The 26,020-nt window shown below is 42.5% G+C and overlaps 1 protein-coding gene across 1 annotated transcript in view; it reads left to right on the top strand.

Annotated features, from left to right (window-relative positions):
• LOC147635358 (vacuolar protein sorting-associated protein 26B-like) overlaps nt 1–21,986 on the top strand; it is a 59,413-nt gene extending 37,427 nt beyond the window's left edge. Inside the window, exons 4-9 of the mRNA XM_086802602.1 lie at nt 5,802–5,913; nt 6,602–6,668; nt 6,791–6,835; nt 20,379–20,434; nt 20,727–20,902; nt 21,444–21,986. Of these exons, the coding sequence (XP_086658728.1) occupies nt 5,802–5,913; nt 6,602–6,668; nt 6,791–6,835; nt 20,379–20,434; nt 20,727–20,902; nt 21,444–21,613 (626 nt within the window). The 3' untranslated portion in view covers nt 21,614–21,986. The remainder of the gene's footprint in view (nt 1–5,801; nt 5,914–6,601; nt 6,669–6,790; nt 6,836–20,378; nt 20,435–20,726; nt 20,903–21,443) is intronic.
• Nucleotides 21,987–26,020: the final 4,034 nt, after the last annotated feature.

Here is a 26,020-nt window from a genome sequence, read left to right as displayed (position 1 = left end):
CATTGGATGAGGCCAGTTTCAGCCTTGATATGGCCTTGTATATTATCATGTACATGCCGATTTTTTCTTTTCCTTTACTTAAGGGCACTTTGCCTTTAAGTGGGAGGTTGTTGGGGTAAAGGCGTTATGCCCACCCTTATAGTGTGTACAAGCCCATAAGTTATAGTACATAGTACACTTAGTACTTTTAATGTACTAAGTGCACTGTGTGTACTAGTGCAATATACATGTGTGATAGGGGAGTCACACTCTCATGCCTCATGAGTTGACTTATCCGCACAACTCTCTCTCTCTCTCTCCCTTGTACTTCTCTGTGTATGTCTCCCACATGACCTAACCCTAATTCCTGTTTCTCTCACACAAAGTCTAGCCTTGTGCTTGTCCACCGACCCATCAGACGTATACTTGGTCTTATAGACCCACTTGACACCAATGACAGACCGTTTTGACGGCCTCGGAACCAACTCCGAAGTGTTATTCTCTCAATGGCTTCCAGTTCCACTTGTATGGCTTTCCTCCAAGTCTCCTGGAAAAGAGCTTCCTTAACGGAAGTGGACTCTTTGTCCCGAATGATACGAGACATCAAAGCATAGTTCACTTGTAACAGCTCCTCTGATTGACTTTTATCACGAACTGTGCGATCTTCGAGGTCCATCCTCTGTGGTCCACTCGGAGGGATACTCCGTAACACTTGACTCCCGAATGGTGTCTAACAACCACTTTGGTACTCGAACAGAACGCGAAGCCTCCTGTTGCTGCTGGGGCTCATCTCCAGCCTCGGGTTCAACCTCTACAATCTACTTACCACAAATGCAAGAACTACAGTGTCCCTGCCTGCTTGTTGCCAACATCTGGCAAGCCATCCACCATCTGGTTCCGGAAAGCCCGCCGTAGCACATCCACATTCAAGTAAACCTGCCACAATTATCCACAAGCAACATAAAATACAAAGAACCTCCCAAGGATGGGGTCTGCATAGGTCCACACAAGTCAGTTCGTACCAACTCCAAAGGTTTCGAAGCCCGCCTAGTAGCCTGCTTCGGAAAAGATTCCTTGGGCTACTTACCACAAATGCAAGAACTACAGTGTCCCTGCCTGCTGCCAACATCTGGCAAGCCATCCACCATTTGGTCCCGGAAAGCCCGCCGTAGCGCATCCACATTCAAGTGGCCAAAATGGAAATGCCACAAATCACCAAACTTAGTGCTTGTCAGAGAAGAGAGTGTTGAGAGTTTGTAAATCCCATTCTCCACTCCGCCTTCCCAAACAACCTAGCTTGTTGCTTTGTCCTAGAGAGCAACAAAATGCTCATCAAACTCCACCCGGATGCTAGCTGTGCAAACCTCATGCACTGACAAAAGATGAAAACCAAGAGCTGGGACATAAAGAACCCAAGAGGTATGCTTCCCTCCTTAAATAGAGACTTATGAGCGCATCAAAAACAAACTCACAATGCTCTTTTCACCCCTTCGATGAGAAGCATGAGTGCAAAAGCTACGTGGAAGACATAAGAACCTATTTTCTCAAAAAGGAGAGTAGCCACAAGAACGTGTTGCTCACAAGGTGGTAATAATTTATTTATTTTTTAAAGAGAAAAAAGAAAAGAGAAAAAGAAAAAAGAAAAACACAAAGGAGTCACGCAAATGGTCTACCTAAAAACGGTAGAATATCACAAGAAACTACGATCTTCAATAGCCAATACATTTTTGTTAAGCTTATAGCTTCATATTCTTTTGGCTAAGTTAATGTAGGAGCTGCTCCATGAGTACATATCCACACTCATGTATTGGAGAAGATTTGCACCAATGCCTCACCATCGACAACTTTCCAGGTACATCTCTGGATTAGGGAGCCATGGTGGGCGAAAGCCTGGTCAATGGTACAACCCATCGCTTTGAATTTTCCTTCAAATTGCAAACCTCTCCAAACGAAAACTAGAGTCTTCAGAACGCATTGATCTCTAATACTTCGTGAAGATGTCTTAGCCTCGCAAGGCGACGTAACTCTTTCATGCCTCACCAACAAGTGGCTACTTCAACAAGTAGCAGTTCAATAAGAGTCTATTTGACTTGGTTCATGTACTTCATGTATATTTGCTTCATAGAGTACATAAATATACATAAAAGCATAAAAAGCACAAGGAAGAAGCATGCAGGAAGAGGTCCTACTGAACAACATGTGATAAAAATCTTGCCACAAAAATTGACATCATCGAAGGCCAATTTCTTCAAATGATAAATGTTGCTTCAATGAATCAGATGAGGAACTGAGAATCGCAATCTCGTTCTGATGATTTTGTCTATGTTCCTTCGGATGCGTCCTTAACTTCTCCTCTATCATTAACATCTCTTAGTTTCCAACTAATACAAATCACATGTAACTCTGCTTATGATTGCTAGAAACAAAATGAACAAAAAATATAATCCACATAAAAAATGCTCACAAATATTTAAAAATGCAATCACTCACAAAAACCCCTACTACCCCCACCCGTTAGGAATTTTCGCTAATCTCTCATCTTTTCATTTACTAACTATCATTTCTTATTCTTTCCTTAGGAACAAGAACCATCGAACGTCACTCAACATCAAAAGCCATCAACAAAGCTTGTCAATTCTCCCCACACAAAGATCTTCAACATGATCACGAGGATGCGATCGGCATCAGGAAGAGGAAAATGTTAACCCATTTCTAGGGTCTTATATCAAGGAGTCAAGATAGATACATCAAAAGGTCATACATTCAAGATATAAAGCAATGGTGTCCAAATCTACAACTTGGATGGGCGCCCGTAATGGTCCGATGGAATACTTATGGCGATTTCCACTTCAAGAGCATACGGTAGCAAGTTAGGATGAAGTCTCAAGTGATGTACTTCATGGATAGATTATGAGAGTAGTCATTGTAATAGCATTAGGCCTCTTATGAGCCTAAAGTGTCCGGTGGCCACATTTAAGTGAGTGTAAACACTTATGGCCATGTATATAAGTGAATATCTCTCATAATACAAAAAACTCTCCCATTGTGCAATAGAGTCTTGCTCCTTCTAATCTCTCTCTAATCCATGCTAGTGAGTGTGTGTGAGTAGATGAGAGAAGGGACGAGTACACGTAGTGCAACGCGGCAGTGTGACAATGCTCGCAGGAGGCACGGTGGAATTGCTTCTCAAGGAGTTGTGGATCTTGGAGACCTCAAGGGTTACGAGCTCAGCCAATAGAAAAATTTTCATGACAATTGTGGTTCACTAGGTAATCTTCTTGTTGGATGTGTTTCGAAGGGGGTTTGGGTGAGCCATAATAATGTAGAATTAGAGTTTTTCTGATTTCACAGGTGTTAGACTGAAAACAAAAGAGGAAATGATGTCTAAATAGGAGGTACAATGCTTACAGACCTGGTCGTACAGTTTTGGAGTTGACTGTACATTGTGCAGCTGGTCGTATAATGTAACTAGTTGGCCCTCCTAGCTCTATTTCACATGATGAAACCCATGCCCGGACATCAGATAGGTGGAAGAAGACATGGAAACAAGGTCCATAAGATTTGATTAAGAAAAAGCACCATTCTTGGTCAAAAAAACAAGAAAAAGCAAAAAGTCAAACAGGGTTGATCGTGAGCCAAGGGCACCATTGGAAAGAGGAGATTGAGCCGGACCAGAAAGCTAAAAGGCGCTTTCTCAAAAAGCAGTACTAAGGTCAAAAAGCAAGGCTTTAAAGCCAGAAAAGCAAAGCACCAAAAGTTGAGTAATATTTTATTAATAAAAGTAAAAAGAGCAAAAGCAAAGGCAAAAAGGAAAAAGCAAAGCATAAAAAGGCAAAGCAAAAGCATGGACAAGCTTTGGGCAAAAAGCAGAGTCCTTTTCAAGTATAAAAAGGCTTGAACCTCTCTTGTAGCATCATGAAGGAGATCGTGGAGTGTGTGTGGGCATCATTATGATCATGGAGAGCTTCTTCTTCGCCATCAACACCTTCTCCAACTTGCTTTTCAGATGTACAGTCAGCCCTAGACTTGTATGAACATATGCATGGGCGATATGGACGCATGTACGGAGCTGTAAGGACATAAATTTCAGAAACCCTAAAACTGCTCCAAAAACCCTAAAAATTGCTTTTGGATGTTTTTATCACCCAAAAACCATTAAAACAGGTTTTATATCAGTTTTCTTGCCAGAAAGAGCTTTTCCATGGTTTTCTTTATGCACAAAGTTGTAGAAGTTGTGGAGATTACTCATGGGAACTTGGACTACTTAAACTTGGATATGAACTTGGACATGGAGCATAGACATGGAGAACTTGGACATGAACATGGAACTTAGACATATAGCTTGGACATGGATCTGGACTTGGTTTTGGATTTGATTTGGACTTGGAACTTGGACTTGGATTCATTGGATATTGGATTTGGTACTAGCCCGATGAGAGATACTTGTGGGTCATCCCCGTGGTGTGCACGTCATCAGAGATCTCGTGTGTCGACATTGACATTGACATCGACATCGACTTGGATATCCTACATCGGCATATCTGTCTGTTTTTGTATTCATTGATTGTATTGATCCTGGCCAGCGTGCTCGTGGATTGTTCCTGAATAAATTCTTGAAAGGGGGCGGGGCCTATTCCCCACTCAATGTAGTGTACTGTGCAAGACCCCTATTCCCTTCTCTCTCTCCCCTCTCTCTCTATATCTTTATCTCTTGGACATGTGGTCGAGTCTATCTTGGCACGCCGAGCTAGGCTTACATATAGTTTACGGTTCAGTCTTACAACAGCAGATTTGGCCGTACAACTGAGAGGAGAAAATTTAATTTTGGACATGTGAGAGCACATAAAAATACCTTGGGACTCAGCGAAAAGATCAAGTGAAGTTATAAATGTGTTCACACACACTTATAAAATGAGTGATGCAAATGATGAAATACAATAGAAATCTCATGTTCACTTCGCTTGTACCCGTCCACACTAGGTTCTAGTCACACTAGGGTATCCCACGGTTGTCCAGTCACACAGGACATGTGCCTAGTTGCACACTATGCGAGTTATTCCTAGTCACACTAGCAGATTCTAGTCACATTGATAAAAGCGTGCTAGTCTCACTAGCTGATTCTCACACTGGAAATGAAGGTTTCACACTAGCAAGTTCCAGTCACACTGGATTCTCATAGTCAACCAATCTCACCGGCAAAGTTAGACATAATGGCTAGTCATTCTAGCTTAGTCATTATGCCCCAAATAAAATACAGCCACGGAGGTTATTGATGTACTCACATCCTACTAAGCATGATTAGGGGGCCATGTGGTGACATACTTGGCTTTACATATTCACTTGTGTCGATGACCTTGCGTTTTCCGCAAGATTCTATATGTTTTTCTTGGCAAAGCTTGCTTGAGTCTGCTCCTATATCATCTTTGATTGGTGAACATAAGAAATACATCTTAAATGGCTGGTGGTTTCGCTCTGTCAAAAAGCCGCTTGACACCTAGGGAATGGCTTTTCACCCAGAGCATTTTACCCCCTGCCATACACTCATATAGGAGGCAGAAAGAAAGAACCAGAAGGCCAGAGCATTTTACCCCCTGCTTGACACCTAGGGAATGTCTTTTTGCCCAGAGCATTTTACCCCCTGCCATACACCCATACAGGAGGCAGAAAGAAAGAACAAAAAGGCCACAAAAGGGGGGGGGTCTAAGGCTGGATGCTCTTGGAGGGACGAAATCAAGTATTTAAGGTTAATATGCTATTGAGGTGGTTATTTTACATTTCTGAATTATAACTGTAAATACTAACGCAGTCTCACTTGGTTGTAGTGAGAGAGCTGGATGTTCCTGGAGAAATATTGGATCGTAAAGTATACCCTTTTGAGTTCCCAGTAGTCGAAATGCCATATGAATCTTACTATGGTGTCCATGTCAAGCTGAGGTATTTATATGCTTAGAATATATGTTGCCACTGAATGTATCTCTCTTTTTAGTGTCCTTAGAGAAATGTTGCTGACAACTTTTGTATTGAGTTAGGCCCGTATTTAAAGAAATTAATTTTCCTTTGCTATTTGCAGTACCGAATGTATGTATGTATGTATGCATGAGTGCTGTGCATGCATGTATATACATGTATGAGTAATTCACATTTATAAAAATAATTCATGAAAAATATACAAATCTTATATGTAATTTAAGTATTCATATTTTTTTTTCTGAAATTTTATATTATTAGTTGTCATATTGTACCATTCAATACGTAATATGATAGAAAAATTTATACATTATATATATTGCTGTATTATACAAAGTTGATTTGTAATATGGGATTATACGTTAAATAATAATCCCAACATTTTTCATTGCAACAATGGTATAACATGTGAAATATATTATATATTATTTGCATTAATGGTGTATATATATAGTATTACTATGTAAACGTATTGTGTGTGCATGGAAATTCAATCATTTTGACAGGTCTTCTAGATTAAGATAGCAGTTTGACACCTTAGATTGCTTAGCAGTGACCTGTTGTGTTTTCAGCATTATATAAAAATCTTGGAAATCGCTAGCTTCTGTGCTTCACATTTTTATGTAGTTGGTTAGGAATTATTATCTTTCTGCAGGTACATTTTGAGGGTGACAGTGGGGCGTAATTTCCCATCCAACATTGTTGCAGTCAATGAATTTTGGGTAAGTTTTATGATTATAAAAAATACATCCTGGCATTTGATCCATCTATTCAGTGTTACTGCAATACATTTCAGGCCGTACTTGTCCTCAGGTTATGTTATTGCTTATTGTCATGGCTGCAGGTACATAATGTTTCACCACCTCCAGAAACAATTAATAGCATCAAGGTAAGTAATATCTGTTATAAAGATAAGTTTTAGCATTGCAACAAAAATTCTCTATTGCTGTCATTGTTGATCATGACAAATTATGGTTATTCGAGTAAAGTGTTGAGAGAGAGAGAGAGAGAGAGAGAGAGAGAGGAGATTAAATGTCTTCAAAAGACCCAATGGATCTATGAGATCAAAAGTTGTGTCAATGTCTACAAAAGTCCCAAAGGGTCTATGAGACCAAAACTTATTACATGTGGTTCATGAGTAAACTGTATGTCAGCAATATGAAAGAGGGATAAGTTCACAAAGTTGGTGCTAGCCTTGGCATCTCATATCCATGACTTCACTGTCCCACTCCCCCCGCTTGGTGCCAATCACACTTGCTTCTCTTTCACCATCTCTGGCACTTTCCCCACTCTGCCTCTCCCAGTAAACTCACCACCAACTGCACACAGGTTCACTTTCATCACGACCTGGATGGCACATGTTATCCTTCTGGGGATCCCAATAGGGTATTCAACTGTTTTAGGGCCTCCACCATGTAGGAAGCAAGTGAGGCCTTTGGGAGAGGGGCCATCTGTTCATCCCTTAAAAATGATGAGCCCATGGGTAGCTCCCATCTCTAGGAGACATCTGCCAAAAGTAGTAGTGTGCCCCAGTTCCTATGATACTTTGTGTCCTTGTATCCATAGGGTCTAGCTCTTGTAATCCATAGGGTCTAGCTCTCGTAACAAGAAAAGGTCTTCAAAGTCGAGGAGGTGGACCTGATGACTCTCTCTCCGAGCAGTAAAATGATTTGTTAGGAGAATGTCCCCTATCCTGGATTGCCCTGTATATCATCATAAAGGGGCAGGTATGGAGATTGCCCACTGGACTCTGCATATGTGAATGTCTCTGCCAGGAATTAGCAAGCTGCGTTATGCACTAATCTGCCCATAGCCTCATCCACATGTGGAACACAAGCTTCCTTATCTCTCTTGACCGCTGTAGGAATCTTGCGAAGGTGTGGCCTGATGAGGGCAGCAACTCACCTGACCCCTGCACTCCTCTAGATGCTCCAGTCTCCCCTCTGTTTACTGATTCTTACTCATATCCAGATACCTATGGCAATCCTCTCTCAGTGCTATGGTGCGTCTCTGTGCAGAAGATGATGTTGCTACCCACGTGAATGCCTTTGTACCCCTTAGGGTCCGACCATAATGTGCCATTACAATTCCAGGTGGCTATCCTCAACCCCCAAGCCACATATAGGGTGGTGGTCCGTAATAGTATCTCAGTAGATGACCCATTTTCCCTGCTTTCCATTTCTCCTTTACCTGTATCATCCCAGCTTTCCTTTTGATCCAGTTGTAGTGGCGTGAGGTCATCACCAATGTAGATCTTTGTGTTTGTAGGGTGCCCTTTTGTGCAGGAATGCCTGGTGGGACTGATCATCCTGAATTTTCAGGAGGGGCCTCTTCTTGCGCATATCTTTGCCGGCACTCCATGCATAAGTGATGGGTGTTCCCTCCACACCCCTATGATACGCACATTAAGTGCCCTGTGCCTGTGCCTTGTCTACCCTTCTTTTCATCAAGTTTAGCTCTCATGATGGGCTCTGTTTCTTGACCATCCCTATTCATTGGGAGGCTCCTTCCATTTCGTAGAACGAGCCATTGGGAAAAAAATGGGGGAGACTAGGTGTATAGCAGACTGACGGGCCACAGGGGGGTGGTGTGGGGGTTCACTGTTAGGGATGTCAATGGGCTGGTTGGGGGCTACGCAGCAGAGAAAGGGGCCAGGCGGGCTGGTTTGGGGCTGCGCAGAAGGTTGTATGTCTCTGTGCATGTCATGGCAGCAAGGATGAGAGAGAAAAAAAACAATTATTGGAAATAGTCAACGCCCAGCTGCCACGTGGCAGGGGCTTATCCCATATATGCTAATGAATTTGGTTGCTAAGGGTTCTTAATTCATTTGCTTGTTTCTATACCCCCACACTTTATGTGGACGGAGGGGATACGAGCTGGGGGGAGCCTGTGTAGGTGGGCATCGGTGATCAGTGTGGCCTCTTGTGTCTTGTGCGCCTTGTCCGTCTGACCCAACAGTGGTATCAGAGTGAGGGAGGGTCTTGTGTTTGCCTTGCATGGAGTTGGGTGGCTGTTGAAGTTGTCGCCCTTGCTTTTGGGTTGCAGCTGCAAAGTACGCTGGTATTCTGGGTGAATGGAGGTCATGGCTTGGCGGGTGCATTGAGTGGCTGGTTGCCAGTGGTAAAAAGAAAAAAGCCATGGTTGGGCAGGCGTGCTGGTTGCCGGTGACCCACTGTCGGTGCAAGGTGTGTGTGTGTGTCGCCAGCTGTCCGTTGAAGGGAGGGTATTGGAAATAGTCAACACCCAGCTGCCACGCGGCAGGGGGCTTACCCATATACGCTAAGGGTTCGGAAGGCTCAGGTTTCTCTCACTTGTCTCTATCCCCCCACATTTTGTGGACAGATGCCCATGTAGGTGGGCATCGCTGATCACTGTGGCCTCTTGTGTCTTGTGCGCCCTGTCCGTCTAACCCAACAACAATGACCAGTACAACAAGTACAATGGTGGCAAAGTGGGTACACTGGTTGGTACAGCGAGTACAATGGCTGTTACAGAAAGTACAGTGCCAAGTACACCTGAAATAGCAAGAATACTGCCATAGAAAAGCTCGAGAGGTATTCTTTTGTAGAGGAAAGTGAAGTAGTGTAGAGATGTAGAGACATTCCATAGATTGTTGTAGTTGTACAAGAATGCGAGCAACCAACATGGTAGAGGCTAGTTTGCAGCAATAGAGCCTGCTTAAATGAAGAAAGAGGGCTCCAATTTATAGATTTGGGGCTCTCATGAGTAGAGGGGAAAGTAGAAGCTATAATGACAAGTGGAGAGCTGAGATGACAAGTGTGAGGCCACTTGTCTCACTTTGATCCACAATCCTACCACATGTCCTGCCAAAAACAACTTATCTCAACTCATAGCATAGTCACTAGAAACGGCACCCCCTCGGAAACGGAAACGGTAACCGATGGGAAACGGAAACGGCTAGGAAACGGCACATATACTTGATAAATTAAATTACAGAACCAAAAACTAGTAATTACAAACTCAACAGTGGACTTTATCAAATTTGCATAAAGACACCTCAAGATCAAGTCAATGTCTTATTGAATTTAGAATAGAAAGTACAATGCAAATACATCAGCCAAGTTTGGAACTCATGAGTAGAGTCAAACTTGCGAGAGATGCACATCATCTGAGCCCAGATCATCATAATCTAGGAAGTCGTTGGAGCTGCAATCCCCTGCTTCGCCCAAACTAGCTATCGGGGTAGGCGGTAAACTGGCGTGCTCCTCTGCCTCTGAACCTTTCTCATCCTCCTTTGACCAATGCTTCCAAGATTGGGGGTTCTCATTTCGCTCAAGGAGATGCAAATTGGCACTCACAAAAATTAGATCATTGGTCTTTTGAGTGCCAAGCCAGTTTCGCTTCTTTGAAGCGATATGGCTAAATGGGCTCCATAGTTGCTCCAAACAAGAGGAACTGACTGCCTGGCTCAGAATCTTGATGGCCAATTGTTGCAACTCTGAAGTGTCCGCCGCGTAGTCCTCCCACCAAACACATGGATCAGTGGTGAAGCAATCTGCCAAAGCATTGGCTCTTCCTAACCTCCTCTTGCAAGCTCTGTAATCTGCCAGTTGATCCTTGATAGTTCCCTGCTTTGCAATGTCAGGCTCAAGTCTCTCCAAAATCATGTCCCATCCATTTGCCACCTCCAAATCTGTGTATTGATGTGTGGGAGGATTAGGGTTAGGTTATGTGGGAGACATACACAGAGAAGAACAAGGGAGAGAGAGAGAGAGAGAGTTGTGGGGATAAGTCAACTCACCAAGTGAGTGTGTGACTCCCCTATCACACATGTATATTGCACTAGTACACATAGTGCACTTAGTACATTAAAAGTACTAAGTGTACTATGTACTATAACTTATGGGCTTGTACACACTATAAGGGTGGGCATTATGCCTTTACCCCAACAACCTCCCACTTAAAGGCAAAGTGCCCTTAAGTAAAGGAAAAGAAAAATCAGCATGTACATGATAATATACAAGGCCATATCAAGGCAGAAACTGGCCTCATCCAATGCCCATCAAGTGTCTGCAATGAGCAAACCGCTCCGGAGGCAAACTCTTCGTCAACAGATCAGCCGGGTTGTCATCCGTATGAATCTTAACAAGCTGAATTTGCTTGTTCTCTATCACCTCTCTAATGAAGTGATACTTCACATCCACATGCTTCGTCTTTGCATGAAAGACAGGGTTCTTTGCCAATTGGATGGCACTCTGACTGTCACAATGCAACAATGGAATATCCCCTGTATAGCCCAAATCAACCACTAACCGAGATAGCCATAATGCTTCCTTGCAAGCCTCTGTGGCTGCAATATACTCGGCCTCTGTAGTAGATAAGGCTGTGCACTTCTGCATCTTGGATATCCATGACACAGCACCTCCTGTGAATGTAAATACATAACCGGTAGTAGACTTCCGGTTATCTGGATGACCGGCATAATCCGAATCCGTGTAACCATGCACTAATGCATCCTGTTTGCCAAAACAAATGCACATATCTTGTGTGCCCTTCAGGTATCTCATGACACCTTTCACTGCTTCCCAATGCTTCTTGCCAGGGTTGGCCATGTATCTAGAAACCACTCCCACTGCAAATGCAATGTCCGGCCTAGTAGCAACCATGGCATACATGAGACTGCCACATGCTAAAGCATACGGAATCTTGGCCATATCAGCCCTGTCTCTATCCGACAGTGGGCTGTCCATAGCACTGAGTTTCACATATGGAGGCAAAGGAGTACTAGTCTTCTTCCCCCCGTCCATATTGAACCTCTGCAAAACTTTGCCAATGTATTCCTTCTGAGACAAATACAACACATGCTGATTTCTGTCCCGAAGTATCCGCATACCCAAAATGTGATTTGCATCACCCAAATCCTTCATATCAAAGGTTTCATGCAGCCTCTTCTTCAAGGAATCCATCTCTTTACGAGATTTCCCGGCAATCAACATATCATCAACATATAAGATGAGGATCAATAGACTGCTATCCAAAGCTTTCTTGGTGTACAAGCAGTGATCTATGTCACTTCTCCTGAATTTCTGAGATTTCATGAATGTATCAAATTTATGATACCATTCTCTTGGTGCCTGTTTGAGCCCATAAAGACTCTTTTTCAGCTTGCATACAAGCTTCTCCTTTCCACTTACTGCATAACCCTCTGGCTGTTGCATATATATCTCCTCATGGAGATCACCGTGAAGAAAAGCAGTCTTCACATCCATCTGAATCAAGTCCAGATCATCATGCGCAACCAAAGCCAACACAGCTCTAAGTGTGGTCATTTTGACCACTGGAGAGAAGATCTCCTCAAAGTCCACACCATATTCCTGCTTGAAGCCCTTAGCCACTAACCTGGCTTTGTATCTTGGCTTTGCATCAGGTGCAACTTTGAGCCTGTATACCCACTTGCATGGCAAAACCTTCTTGCCTGCAGGTAAATGCACCAACTTCCAAGTTCCATTTTTATGCAGAGAATCCATCTCTGACTTCATGGCACGCTCCCATAGAGCTTTGTCTGCCCTCTGTAAAGCCTCCTTGTAACATGAGGGCTCCCCACAGTCAGTAAGCATCAAGTAGTCAACCCCTGGAACAAACCTGTCAGGGGCTCTGGAGGGTCTTGTGGACCTCCGTACCCAATGACCATCATTTGCAGGTTGCTGTCCAGCCTGCATATCACCCATTGGTGGCTCCTGTTCCATGCCATAAGGCTGAAATATGATGCCTGGTATCTCCTCCAACTGTGGTATATCCATAGGGATATCTTCTGCCATCTCTGGCTGTCCATTTGGACCATTTTCAGCACCATTTAAGGGCTGGTTTTCCTGCTGTAATGGCTGATTTACAGCCCTTTGTTGTTGTCCATGATGTCCATCATCATCAAAGATGACTCTGCCAGGCTCCTGTTGCCTTGCAGGCTCCTTATACATGCATGTTTCATCAAAAATGACATCATTGCTGCGTATGATCTTTCTATTCACGGGATCCCAAAGTCTATACTCCATTTCACCTCTGTCACCATATCCTAGGAATATGCATTTGTGAGACTTAGGATCAAGATTGGTGCGCATTTCCCTGCGTATGTGCACGTACGCAACGCAACCAAACACTCTCAAGTGCTTGTATGACGGAGGCTTCCCTGTCCATACTTCTTCTGGCACTTTCCCACCAAGCCTCGTGTTAGGTGACCTGTTTATAAGGTGAACGGCTGTCATAACAGCTTCAGCCCAAAAACCATGAGGTAATGCAGCATGTGACAACATAGAACAGACCTTCTCCTGAATGGTCCTGTTCATCCTCTCTGCTGTCCCGTTTTGTGGAGGATCATAAGGAGTAGAGAGCTCCCTCTTGATGCCTTTAGCATCACAAAAGTCCTGAAACTGTTTGGACATATACTCTCCACCATTGTCGGAACGCAAAGCCTTCAGTGTTTTGCCAGTTTGATTCTCAACAAGAGCAACAAACTTCTCAAACACTGAGAATGTATCACTCTTCAAACGAAGAGGATAAACCCACACCTTGCGTGTGGCATCATCAATAAAAGACACAAAATATTTTGCCCCTCCCAAAGAAAGCTGAGGCATCTCACATACATCTGTATGCTCAAGCTCTAACTGAGCATCTTTCTGTCCAAGAGCTTTCTTGTGGGGGCACTGTAGTTGCCTACCATATATACAATGCTCACAAAACTGAAAACTTGAAAACTTTAGAGAAGGCAAGTAACCCAAACGAGACAATTGCTCCATTCCTTTGACACTCATGTGTCCCAACCGGCTATGCCACATAGAGATTTCCGGCAGCTCGGTTGCATTTACATTAGCATGGTGACAAACACCTGCATGCATAAAGTAAAGAGTGTCCACCTTAGAGCCTCTGGCAACAACCAGTGAGCCCTTACTAATCTTCCACTTTCCACGACCAAATGTGGTAACATAATCAGCATCATCAAGCTGTCCAGTAGAAAGCAGGTTCTTCTTGATCTCAGGCACATGCCTGACATCATGGAGCATAAGCTGTGAGCCATCTGAAAATACAAGCCTCACATCACCTCTGCCAAGAATCTTGCATGCATGGTTATCACCCAAATAAACCACTCCTTCATTGCCAGCAGTATACCTGACAAACAAGTCTCTGCAACCTGTGACATGAAAGGAGGCACCTGAATCAATGATCCATGAGTGCATACCATGACCACTTGTAAGAAGTGAATGGGCATCAAGTGAAGACGTAAATAGGACCTCATCCTCACTGCCACCTGCATGTGACACATTGATTTCTTCAATCTTGACTCCACTTTTGCCCTTTGGCTTTACATCTTTGGCTTCATCTTTGTCTTTGTCTTTGCCTTTTCCCTTTTCTTTTTGATCATTTTTCCATTTGTAGCATTGCTTTTTAATGTGTCCCTTCTTGCCACAATAATGGCATTCCAAATCCTTTTTGGAGCGAGACTTGCTCCTTCCCCTTTCTTGGCTTTTTCCCCTTTGCTGGGATCTCCCACGTGCATTCATTGCATTGGACTTTCCAACAGAGTTGTTTTTCCTGTTCATCTCTTCTTGAAGAAGAGCACCCTCAACATCTGCATATGACAACATAGCATGCGAATTGCTAGTGGCTGTCCTGAATGTGTCCCAACTCTCTGGCAAAGTGCATAAGAGAAAAGTGGCTTTGAACTCATCGTCCATTGCCAACTTTTGATTTATAACTTGGCTGACAATACCATTAAACTCATTTAAATGGGCTGTCATAGACGCCCCTTCCTTCATCTGAAGACCTATGAGTTTCTTCAACCAATACACTTTGCTTGAGGCACTTTGTTGGGCATACAAGTCTTGCAATCTCTGCCACATTCCCCAAGCTGTCTTCTCTTCACGAATGCTGAAAAGTAATGAGTCTGACACAGACAACATGATAGTAGATCTTGCCAGCTCATCCATATCTTCCCACTCTTCAGCAGTAAGAGAAGCGGGCATTACACCCATTTCTTTGATAGGCTTGTGCTGCTTTTTCTGGAGCAACACATTGTAGCACTGGGTTTGCCAAATATCATAATTATGCGAGCCTTCAAGCTTCTTGATGTGAAGCAATGAAGAGCTCTCACCTGTGGTTGCCATAGCAAAATGCAACCTGTCAATGCCTGACTCCTTGCAAAATGTGCAAACACTGCACCAAAAGCACACAAAGTGCTCACAGTTATTCTCCCAAGCTTTATCTCCCACTGCGGAAGCAAGAATGCAACTTTTCTCCCACTTTATGTGATGGAATCAGCAAAATCTGGTTGCTGCAGATTTTGGACAGCACCTTAAATGTGCTCTATTGCCCTTCCAAAGTACTGTACAGCAGTACTAAGTGCTCACCTGTAATGTACCAAACCTGTACCGGCAAGTACAGCAGCTGAAATTGAACCTTTTGGTCACTCAAAACAGTGTACAGCCATGCCAAAACATGCACAAAGCTGTGCCAAATCTGTACCAGCAGGTACAATAGCAATAAATGCTCTCCTGGCTGTCCAAATGAGTGAAAATCAGACTTTTATAGTCCTGTACACTGCATACAACAGTCCCGAACAGAAATTGGGCAAAAGCCCCTTGACTGCAAGCTGATTTTTGAGGATTCAAGGCATAAATGTCTTGCCTGCTGCTTTGCCAAGCTGAACAAGCATACGAACTTGAAAAGCCCCTTGATTTAAGATCAATTTCTGATCATACATGGTACATTGACGCACATGAAGGCATCCAAAGTGTTCACGATGCTTCCTTCTGGCCACATATACATCAAATACATGAAAGCCCCTTGATTTACAGGCACATTGAGTGCTTGTAAGGCATCAACACATTATCCACAGCATCAAATGCGATTGCCTGTATGCAAATCAACCAAATCGGCACAAAAGCCCCTTGATTTGCACTGCAATTTTGCCCAAATGTGCGATTTTTCACATCATATAGCATGTATGAGTGCTTAATTGCACAATTACATCAAAAGCCCCAAATTTCGACATCCAATTTCCTGCAAATTGATCCTGATTGTGACCAATGTCCTGCAAATTGATCCTGATTGTGACCAATGTCACCCAATTTTGCCAATTTTGCTCAAAATTGAGCAATTCGACACCTATATCTGCTCAATTGTTGATTGTACTTGCTCAATTGCAAAACCCAAAAATAAATTGAGGAAAATACCTTGTAATTTTCTGATTATTCTTCAATTTGTAGGCTGAATTTTGTTGTAGGGTGATGATGCTGCTGCTGTTCTGTGCAGGTGAGGGGGGCGAAACTTGCTGATGTTGAATGCTTTGATGTTCACTTTAATGCTGCTGAGACCTGCCTGCTTCTCTGCGTGTGCTGAAAATACAGCTACTGTGTGCTGAAAATGACTCTGCAGGGCTGCTCGTGGCTGCTGGGCAGCCCGCCTGGCTGCTGGGCAGCCCTCGCTTGGCTGCTGGGCAGCTGGGGCAGCCCACGCTGCTGGCTGGGCAGCAGCTGAGCAGCCCACAATGGCTGGGCTGCCTATGCCTAGATGCTGGGCAGCAGCTGAGCCAGCCCACGCCTACTGGCTGGGCAGAAAAAAAAGGCGACCAGAAAGGATACAGGCAGCTCCAAGAGGGATTCAGCAGGCGACCAGCATGACAGGGCTGAATACGACCAGAACAGAAGGACAGAAATCAGCAGGAGCCATCAAGGAGAAGAGGGAGGGACCAAAGCTCTGATACCAGTTGTGTGGGAGGATTAGGGTTAGGTTATGTGGGAGACATACACAGAGAAGAACAAGGGAGAGAGAGAGAGAGAGAGTTGTGGGGATAAGTCAACTCACCAAGTGAGTGTGTGACTCCCCTATCACACATGTATATTGCACTAGTACACATAGTGCACTTAGTACATTAAAAGTACTAAGTGTACTATGTACTATAACTTATGGGCTTGTACACACTATAAGGGTGGGCATTATGCCTTTACCCCAACAATTGATTGCCTGTTTGAAACTAGGATCGATCATAAAACCTGCTACATGCATAGGTGAATGATACATATCCCATCTATCTTGGCATAGCTTCCTTAAAACCTGGTATTTTTGTTCATCTTGCTCGATGTGCTCCAACTTTTCCACCATCTTGTCCATCCCCTCGTAAATCTTTCCAATGATGGCTGAAATGAATCTGTCATCCTCAACAAGTGGATGATTGGCTTTCCCAAAGCTATGATGCGTCTCACTTGCTCCCACCAAAGAGGGTTCCCAATATTTGATGCACATGCCTTCCCTACAGTAGTCCAGACAATGCATGCCTCTCATACTCATCACTCACCATCAACTGCTTTAGGGCACTAGAACACTTGTTAAGGGACCCCAACATGAGGAAGTTGTATCCAAAGCGAGTGTCTGAATACTTGCGCAAATCTCTAGATGACTTCTTTGAACTTAGTCAGCAAGAAAGTGTGCCTGTAAATGAAGGATACGATCTGGGTGGCTTGCTCTATGATGGGAGCAATCCAGTCCAACTTCCCTATGTCCTTGAGAAGATTGTTGAGGCAATGTTTAAAAGGCCGCTAGATATTTTGGGGGAGGCTGCAACTCTTGATGGTTCAGAGCATGTACTTCAACGTGTTGGCTGGTTTTTCATATAACTAATAGAAGGATCTATTTCCTGGAAAAAAGGGGGAAAAAAAAGAAAAAAAGAAGCTGAGTGATGTCTCCATGAAGTTGAAGTTATCAACAGACAGCTGGACTGTGCATGATGTCTTCCACGTCTCATGTCTAAAGCCTTATGTTGGACCATCTTTGCAAGAGGTTGTAGATGAGCAGCAGCCTGAAGTAGTCGACAATGCAGAAGTTATCAAGCCTGAGCAGATTCTCCTCCACAAGTGGAAGCATGTTTCCAGTTAAGACTCAAACAATTCTACACCATGCTCAAAGACTGAGGCACTCACGAAGCCGTTTGGCTCAACGATGAGTTCTTCCGAGAGTACCCACATATTGTCACATGCACGGAAGATCTGTGTGTCTTCTTTCAGCCCCAAGTAAGATGCAAATCACCAACAAAGGTAGAGAGAGAGAGAGAGAGAGAGAGAGAGAGAGCTGTATTGTCAATATATTCATATGTTACAAAAATATGTATATGTTCTATACAAATTTGTGGCCTTTGGCCTTCCCAAAAGGGTAACCTGATGCCCATCTATGACCTACCCTCAAGAGAGGATTAGATGATGAGACTAAATTTGGCCTAGCCTTTATATAGGCCCTAAAAAGCACCATGAACTGGTCGACCTGTTGTCAGGACAAATCCCAGAAATAACATGCTAGCCGATAGTCTTCAGAATTGGCTGTAAATCTGGCTGACCTGATGCTTGCCCAAATGGATGTCTTCTAAAGCCTTGCTAGTGCCCTAATCTACTATTTATCTGCTACCTAATCAGGGATCAACACTAGAAGTCCGCCATGTCCATGTGTGCACATGACATCCCCTCTTGCTAAACTTGATGATTGGTTTCCAACCTTTGACCTCGGATGACTGTCATCATCCCTCTGTCTCCTCTTGGACTTCCAAATCTGTCATCCTTCCTTCCTGGCAACCTTTTCATTGAAAACCTTGCCATGTCTCTAACTCCACTCAAGATTTGGTATTGAGATTTGTGCATTTGTTCCACTGTGTCCCCTATGCCCTGTCCTTGAACACTACAATGGTCTCCTTTCTGAGGTTGATCATGGCATCCTTGCTCATCCTTGGTATGCCCCAAATGGCATCCGACCCTCAGGGCTGCCATTCCCTTGGGTTTTGCTGAGAGCGACCAGTCCCATGGGACTCCTACCCTGGCTGTGTTACTCTCCTTGGACCTATGCACCTTGTTGGGACACTTTTAGCACTTAGCCTTGTTGAGCCTGATGCTTTGATACCAATGTCACATGTGTGGAAGCTTTGTGTGTCGTCTTTCAGCCCTAAGTAACTGAATAGGAACCTTGATGCAAATCACCAACAATGATAGAGAGAAGAGAGAGAGAGAGAGAGAGCTGTATTTTAGAATATTCATATGTTACAAAAGATGTATATGTTCTATACAAATCTGTGGCCTTTGGCCTTCCCAAAAGGGTAACCTAATGCCTATCTATGACCTGTCCTCAAGAGAGGATTAGATGATGAGACTAAATCTGGCCTAGCCTTTATATAGGCCCCAAAAAGCACCATGAACTGGCTGGCTGTTGTTGGCCTGTTCTAGGATAAATCCCAAAAATAATGTGCTGGCCGACACCCTTCAGAAGTTGCTGTAAATCTGGCCGACCTGATCCTTGCCCAAATGGATGCCTTTTGAGCCCTACGAGTGCCCTAATCTACTGTTTATCTACTGCCTAATTAGGGATCAGCAATGGACGTCAGCCATGTCCATGTTTGCACATGACACAGATATTGGCGGTCTACTTGGAGGCCATGCAACTACCAGTAAGCAGGAGGGGATATCACATGCACCCATGCACTAAGGTGCCATGTGACACACTAGCTCATCATCAGTGCTACATGTGTATAGAATTAGAACCTTTTTAGGATTATTTTTTGTATGTCGTGACCCCATTGTGAGCCATAGTCTAGGGACATGTCAGGCACATGCTATGTAGCCAAGCGTTAGGTGCCAGCATCTGTGGAGACCTTACACTCAGCTTTGCCAAACTCAACCCTTAGACGATGAGAACATACCCTCAGCTGACCAATCGCTATCCACATGGCATGCGACATGTGCATCTGCAAGTACCATGGGCTCTCAATGAACCCATCTGTAGGCTCTCAATGAATCCATATTCAGAAAGTCAAAAAATGTTGTGTAAAGCTGAGGTTGTGTGGTGAGCGCTGGTGGGGACACCCATGTCTGAGCCCAAGCAGGTCCAGCCAAATGAGACAGTTGATCTCTTGCAAGGCAGTCCATATGGAGGCCATGCCCATCAAACCAATCAACTACCTGAGTGTACCACGATGTGCCATGTCCATCCTGATGCAACTGCATCGATGACTCAAGGGCTCAAAAGACCGAGAGGGTCTATGCGACCAAAAAAGTAGTACAATGTATCTATGATGAATGTTAGAGCATGAAAAAGAAAAAATACAGTACGAAACTAGCTACATACGCTAAGGTATCCATGTGCTGCTACATGATGACAATGTGTGGTCATATAGTGATACCCTCCTCCAGAGTAGAGCACAAAGCAGCCATAGCTTCTCGACTCTGAGGTGGGAGTCCACCATGTCGTCAAAGGACCACTATAGTTGGTGGTTGTGACCCAAAGAAATCTGTAATGGAGGTCTAGGAGGTGCCTTGCTGGCTCTGTGTCTTGAACTGCTACCTCAGCAGGGATAGTGAAGCTCCAGTAAAAACATGCCTAAACATCTGAGAGAGAGAGAGAGAGTGAATTTATGTCACTACATTTTGAAGTCTTTTGTGCAATGCTAGATGGAGGTCGGCATTGAGGATTGCTTGCATATCGAGTTCGAGTACAGTAAAAACAAGTATGTTCATGAAAGAGCCGGCGTAAAGGTCTTTGTTTTCCATGGTGTTTTAGTTTCTTTTTGGGAGTTGAATATACTACTATCTTGAAAAAGAAAGGCTTATGTGTGGTCTTTTGATAAGATACATGTGACATGTCAACAGTTTCAGTGATATTTAATAGGGCTTATGCAGACATAAACCTTTCCCATGAAAAGGGGAGATCCCACTGGCTCATCCCTCATGGGTGGGGTTCTCCCCCATGCAACGGATCCTTCTGTAAAGACCCTTAGTTTGCAGGTTTTGATTTTGCAGGTACCATCTTAATGATGTGGTTATTGGCAAGATCTATTTCTTGCTAGTCCGCATCAAGATTAAGCACATGGAGCTTGAGATCAGACGCCGTGAATCGACCGGCTCAGGCCCCAACACATATGTGGAGACGGAGACCTTAGCAAAATTTGAGTTGATGGATGGTGCGCCAGTTCGTGGTGAGTATATATGTATATGTAAATGTACATGTATGGTTATATGTATGTTTTTATATGCGCGTACGCATGAACTGGTAGGTATGTTTACGTGTGTATCAATTTTTACGAATGTTAATGCTTTCATTTAAAAAAAACGTTGTATTTAATATATTAAAGCAAAATCAAGAAACTATGTATTAATAGCAGTGAAGCACTGGTAGGTGTGGGAGCGTGTGCGTGCGTGTGTCAATTTTTACGAGTGTTAATGCTTTAATATACTTTTTGTATTAATGTTGTATTTATTATATTAAAGCAAAATCAAGATGCTATGTATCGATAGCAACATAGTTACTATATTACAGTAGTTATGCATATCATGTTACTGTATTATTATGATAGGGGTTTATTACATTGTCTATTATATCAAAATATTATACACAATTATTTGTGAAATATAAATAATGTAGCTCCACATCACATTGAACTCAAGGGGATTCAATATGATAAAATCAAACATTATATTATACCAAACGTACATGACAATTACTGTTCGATGAATCAGGGGAGTCCATACCTATCAGACTGTTCCTCAGCGAGTATGATCTCACACCAACATATCGTAACATCAACAACAAGTTTAGTGTCAAGTATTATTTGAATCTTGTGTTAGTTGACGAAGAAGACAGGCGGTATTTTAAGCAACAAGAGATCACAATGTACAGGTTGGATTGATTTTGCTACAAAATACAGTGATCTTATAAGCTAGGCGTGTTGGACTCTCAAATTTTTTGGATGACTGGGAAGGCTGATTCCGGAGTCAACGTGAGGGTTAAAGCAAATCCAATGTTATGGTGAGAGAACAGATATATCAAAGGAAAACCTTTTGGTCATGATTCATAATAGTGGTAGGATCCATCATATATTGTAATCTGTGTTTGACGCTTATACAACTTTCAAAATTTTTTTTGAAGAAAAATGTAAAAGCTTGGATAGTGTGTAGGCATGTTACCCCCCGTCTGACCATGGGGTATGAAGTAGACTCTCTCTTTCTCTCTGTCTCTCATGTCAAAATCGAGTCCAGCTTGAAGAAATTTGTTGTGTTAAACATATTTGCCATTTGTGATCAAAAGGGGATCTGTCTATTTGTTTCTTTGCATAGATGTATTGTCCTTAATCATCCTCTTTTTTGGGATTGCCATTCAGCAACATGTGTTCAATCTAAGAGGCTAATGTGCAAGCTAAAAAGTTAAGTGTGACCAAACAATGCTTACGGCACATCTAAGAAAATTCCCAATCGTACTATCTGTACCAGCTGTAATTTCTAAGAAAATTTATTGTCCTTTGTAATTATTGGGGCATCAAAGTACAATCGTTGCCCAATTACACGATGCCAACCCTGTCATCATAGGCCTATTTCATAAAAGTAGGTGCCTAGGTAGGCCTATTTCATAAAGTCCACGCCCAAGTAGGCCTCTTTCATGAAAATATAATCAGTGAGTTTAGTTCATATGAGCTTTGTGATTCCCCCACTTTCAATCCACTATGCATGGTTTGAAGCTTTGTGATTCCCCCACTTTCAATCCAAACCTCCTCAACCAAGTACCCTTGTGTGTGTGCCACTGTGTGCGCATGCGCGCACGCATGTGTGTACATGTGCATGTCTAGTGCTAGCACCTTCACCTCTACACCTCTAGAAACGTGTTATGGCATGGTGGACATATCTTTGTATATGAACCTCTACCTAGTCTTCTTGGGCTTTGAGTGGGGATGTCATGCATGTAGTCTATGCTCTGCATTATGGAGTTGATAGTTTAAAGCTTTATGAGTAGACTTGGGATGTGTAAAACATACCATAACATTGAGCGACATCCACCATCCCGTCCGGCAGATTGTGTCCTTCTAAGGCCTCAACAGAGAGTTGGCAAGCAAGCATTACTTGCGTGCAAGACAACACTCACAGGAGGGGCGACACCTTTGCAGGACCCCCACAGACAGACTCTGCCCGGTAGATTACACCCTTCGAAGGCCTCAACACAGGAGCGCAAGACAGAGATGAGACAGGATTGTCCGTTCTTCGACAGCCACGTTGTGCTACAGAGGGCGAGGAGAGACTCAGAGCCTAGCCTGAGACAAGGGGGAGAGAGCCAGAGAGAGAGGCACACAGCCATGGCATGAAAACTGGGACCTAGCCCATGACCTACCAATAAATAGAAAAATATGCTAAAAATCCAAAACAACATTTGAATATTCTCGTTTATTAATAAATCAGAAGGTTTCGGGTGGGCTTTTTTTTAAAGGTCCCCCCCCCCCCCCCCCCCCAACCAAGCTGCCAGGTCAACAAGTTTTAATCTAGTTTATTTATCTCTTCTGCTTCTCTTCCTTCATGGAAAGGCTCACAATTTTTTTATACATTCATTTTTCAAAGTTTCCTTGAATTACATATTTATGTTAACTACATCCCCTTTTGAGTAAACTTTTTTTGTAAGTGCTACTTGTCCCTCTATGGATAGCCCTTCTCACAATCTATGGTGTATATATATGAAACTCTTGGAGTCAAAGCCATGGTGACAAGTATGTTTGTACATGCATGATCATGTTGGGAGTTGTTGGTTCTTTGCATGTGAGTGGTAGAGAGAAGTGCATTTACCTCATACATAGATGCTTGTATGTTTCAGTATGCCAATGTTTAAATCACTGAGAATGTATATGCCTATTGTTTGAGAAAAACCTTGTAGTGCTTGTATGAAAAATGACTAGGGTGTATTGGGATATTTTCAATAGTTACTATAGTAGGTTTAAGTAATGATTCAACATGGAAGGTTGCTGAAATGAATTGTGTTTGTGCACTTGACATAGTTGTAGTTGTGGTTTATGGTATATGTTTAAAATATAGATTGAACATTTATAAGCCCAGTTGTTGTAGAGAATACGTTGTAAGTCTCTTCTTGCAAGCAAAGTGTGTGCAAGCTAAGGAAACAAAATAGGGGCTTTTTTTAAAGCCCAACGGCGAGTTTACAAGATTCTCCAAAAATTATTGGGCTATTTTACAAGAAACATTTATTGCAATGTTTTTTTAAATTGCCCAAAATCACTAATTTTAATTGGGTTATGAGAACAAAATCACCAAAAATGCACTTCATACCAGCACATAGGATATGAAATTTTTAAAATTCGCTAAGGTTTGTATATATAGAAAATATATATTCATGAACCCTGAAGGTTTATATATAAAGAAAAAATATATTCATGAACCAAGACATATTTACATCATGACAATAGGCTCTTATTTTTTACCATGGTATTGTAGTAGACTCATATATATCATGAAATTAAGCACTTATTATTTACCCTAGTGCCACTACAAGCAAGTTAGATTCTCAATGCAAGCATGTCGTTTTGGTGCTTGTGTGATCGATAGTTTAGACAAAAAAAAAGTAGCCATTAGAGATTGTTCTAAATATTGGGATGCTTTGTTTCCACACCAAGAATCTATATTGACACTTGAGGAGGATGCACTTAAAAGTGTGTGTTGCATAGAGGGTTGATATTAAATGTAAGTTTTGTTTTTTGTGAATTCTTCATACTATAGTGTATGCAAGAACATGGGATATGTTACGAATGGGTTAAAGGCTTAAATATCCATAGTTAGTCATGTGCTCTATGAATTGTCTTATAAGTTGCTGGTTGAATTGGGATTTTTTGTGTGTGACTATTTCCAACTATTTGAAATTTTATCATGATTAATGGCATTGAAGTCCATGATATGCCAACCTTTTGTATCTTAAAATTTATATAGATATTAGGTATAAGGCAATCAACTTTTATATCTTCGGATGTGTCTTCAACTACATTTACCAATCCATTAATTGTGTGTAGGTTGCATCCACAAAGTTCAAATAGTGGCCCTTTTTTAAATTGTAGTTTACTATGTAAGCCAATACTTTAGGAGGATTCCCCATTTCATAGTGAGCATAGTGTGTTACTTTGTTCATGTTTGTATTGTGAGCATAGTGTGTTGATTTGTTCATTTTTGTATTGTGAGCATAGTTTGTCGATTTATTCATGTTTGTATTCTGTACTCTTGACCATTCATGTTTTGAAAGTGGTATTTTTACTGTTCATGTTTGCATTGTGTACTCTTGTCCATTCATGTTTTGAAAGTGTATCTTTGGTAATAATTTTTACCTTTATTTGCATGAAATATTGATGGTTTGATAGCTCAAGTTTCTTCTCTAAATTTGTTGAGTATGTTGATAAAACCTAGGTTATTAGTGCACTTGTGTTAAATCAAAGCAAAAAATGTTATTGTTTCAAAAGCTTGTCGCCAATGAGCTTTATCGTCTTTAAACTCCAACTATCTTGGATATGACCCACTTGGTGTTACATCTTGGGAGGATTAGCAAGTATATATATATATATATGGAGGGCCTTTATTATCCATAAAGATGTACAATTGTTATTAGGATGAAACACTACATAAGTTAACTCAAGGGCTCATAATCACTTGATAGTTTTCCTTTGTGTAATCAAGGACCTAGGTGTAACCCAAAGCTGAGTCAGTAGACTATTGATATTCAGATTTTTCCCCAAGATGGGTTTCCCAAACCACAAGAGATATTCCAGGTCGATATTGATGAAGCACAAAACAAGGATCATGCCAAAGATATGTCAATGTAGAGCATGATCTAAGCCCAAGGATCCATAAGATGTGTCAATGAAGAGGATCCATGCACCAAAAGTGAAGTGAGGGAAGCTCCCCCACCTCAAGAGTGTAGACCATGGAAAAAAAAGGAAGTGAGAGGTGCTCCCCCACCTTAAACGCCGATCCTACCACTATCTGTCGGGATCCCAAATGCCAAAGAGAACTCAAGGAGTTCCCAAAGGTGTACGTAGAGATCCGAAATGTAGGAGGCTAGAATATGTGCTCTAGCAAATGCTAAGGAACGGTGTATCGATATAGAAAGTGGCGTCGATGAAGCCCATGGATAGTTGATGTAAACTGAGCTAGGATCCCATATAAAGTCGCTCACGGCGGCAGGTGCCCAAGGAAGGCTAATGATGAATGATAACCACGCAAATTGAGGCCTATGAAATAACGTAGAAAGATGGAGCTAACCGTATCTAACATGGAATGGAAGG

The sequence above is a fragment of the Cibotium barometz genome, chromosome 9, assembly GCF_041138505.1.
Source record: "Cibotium barometz isolate CiBa-2024 chromosome 9, ASM4113850v1, whole genome shotgun sequence".
Lineage (NCBI taxonomy): Eukaryota > Viridiplantae > Streptophyta > Polypodiopsida > Cyatheales > Cibotiaceae > Cibotium > Cibotium barometz.
The sequence above is the reverse complement of the archived record's forward strand: the minus strand, read 5'-3'. Positions and strand labels throughout refer to the sequence as shown.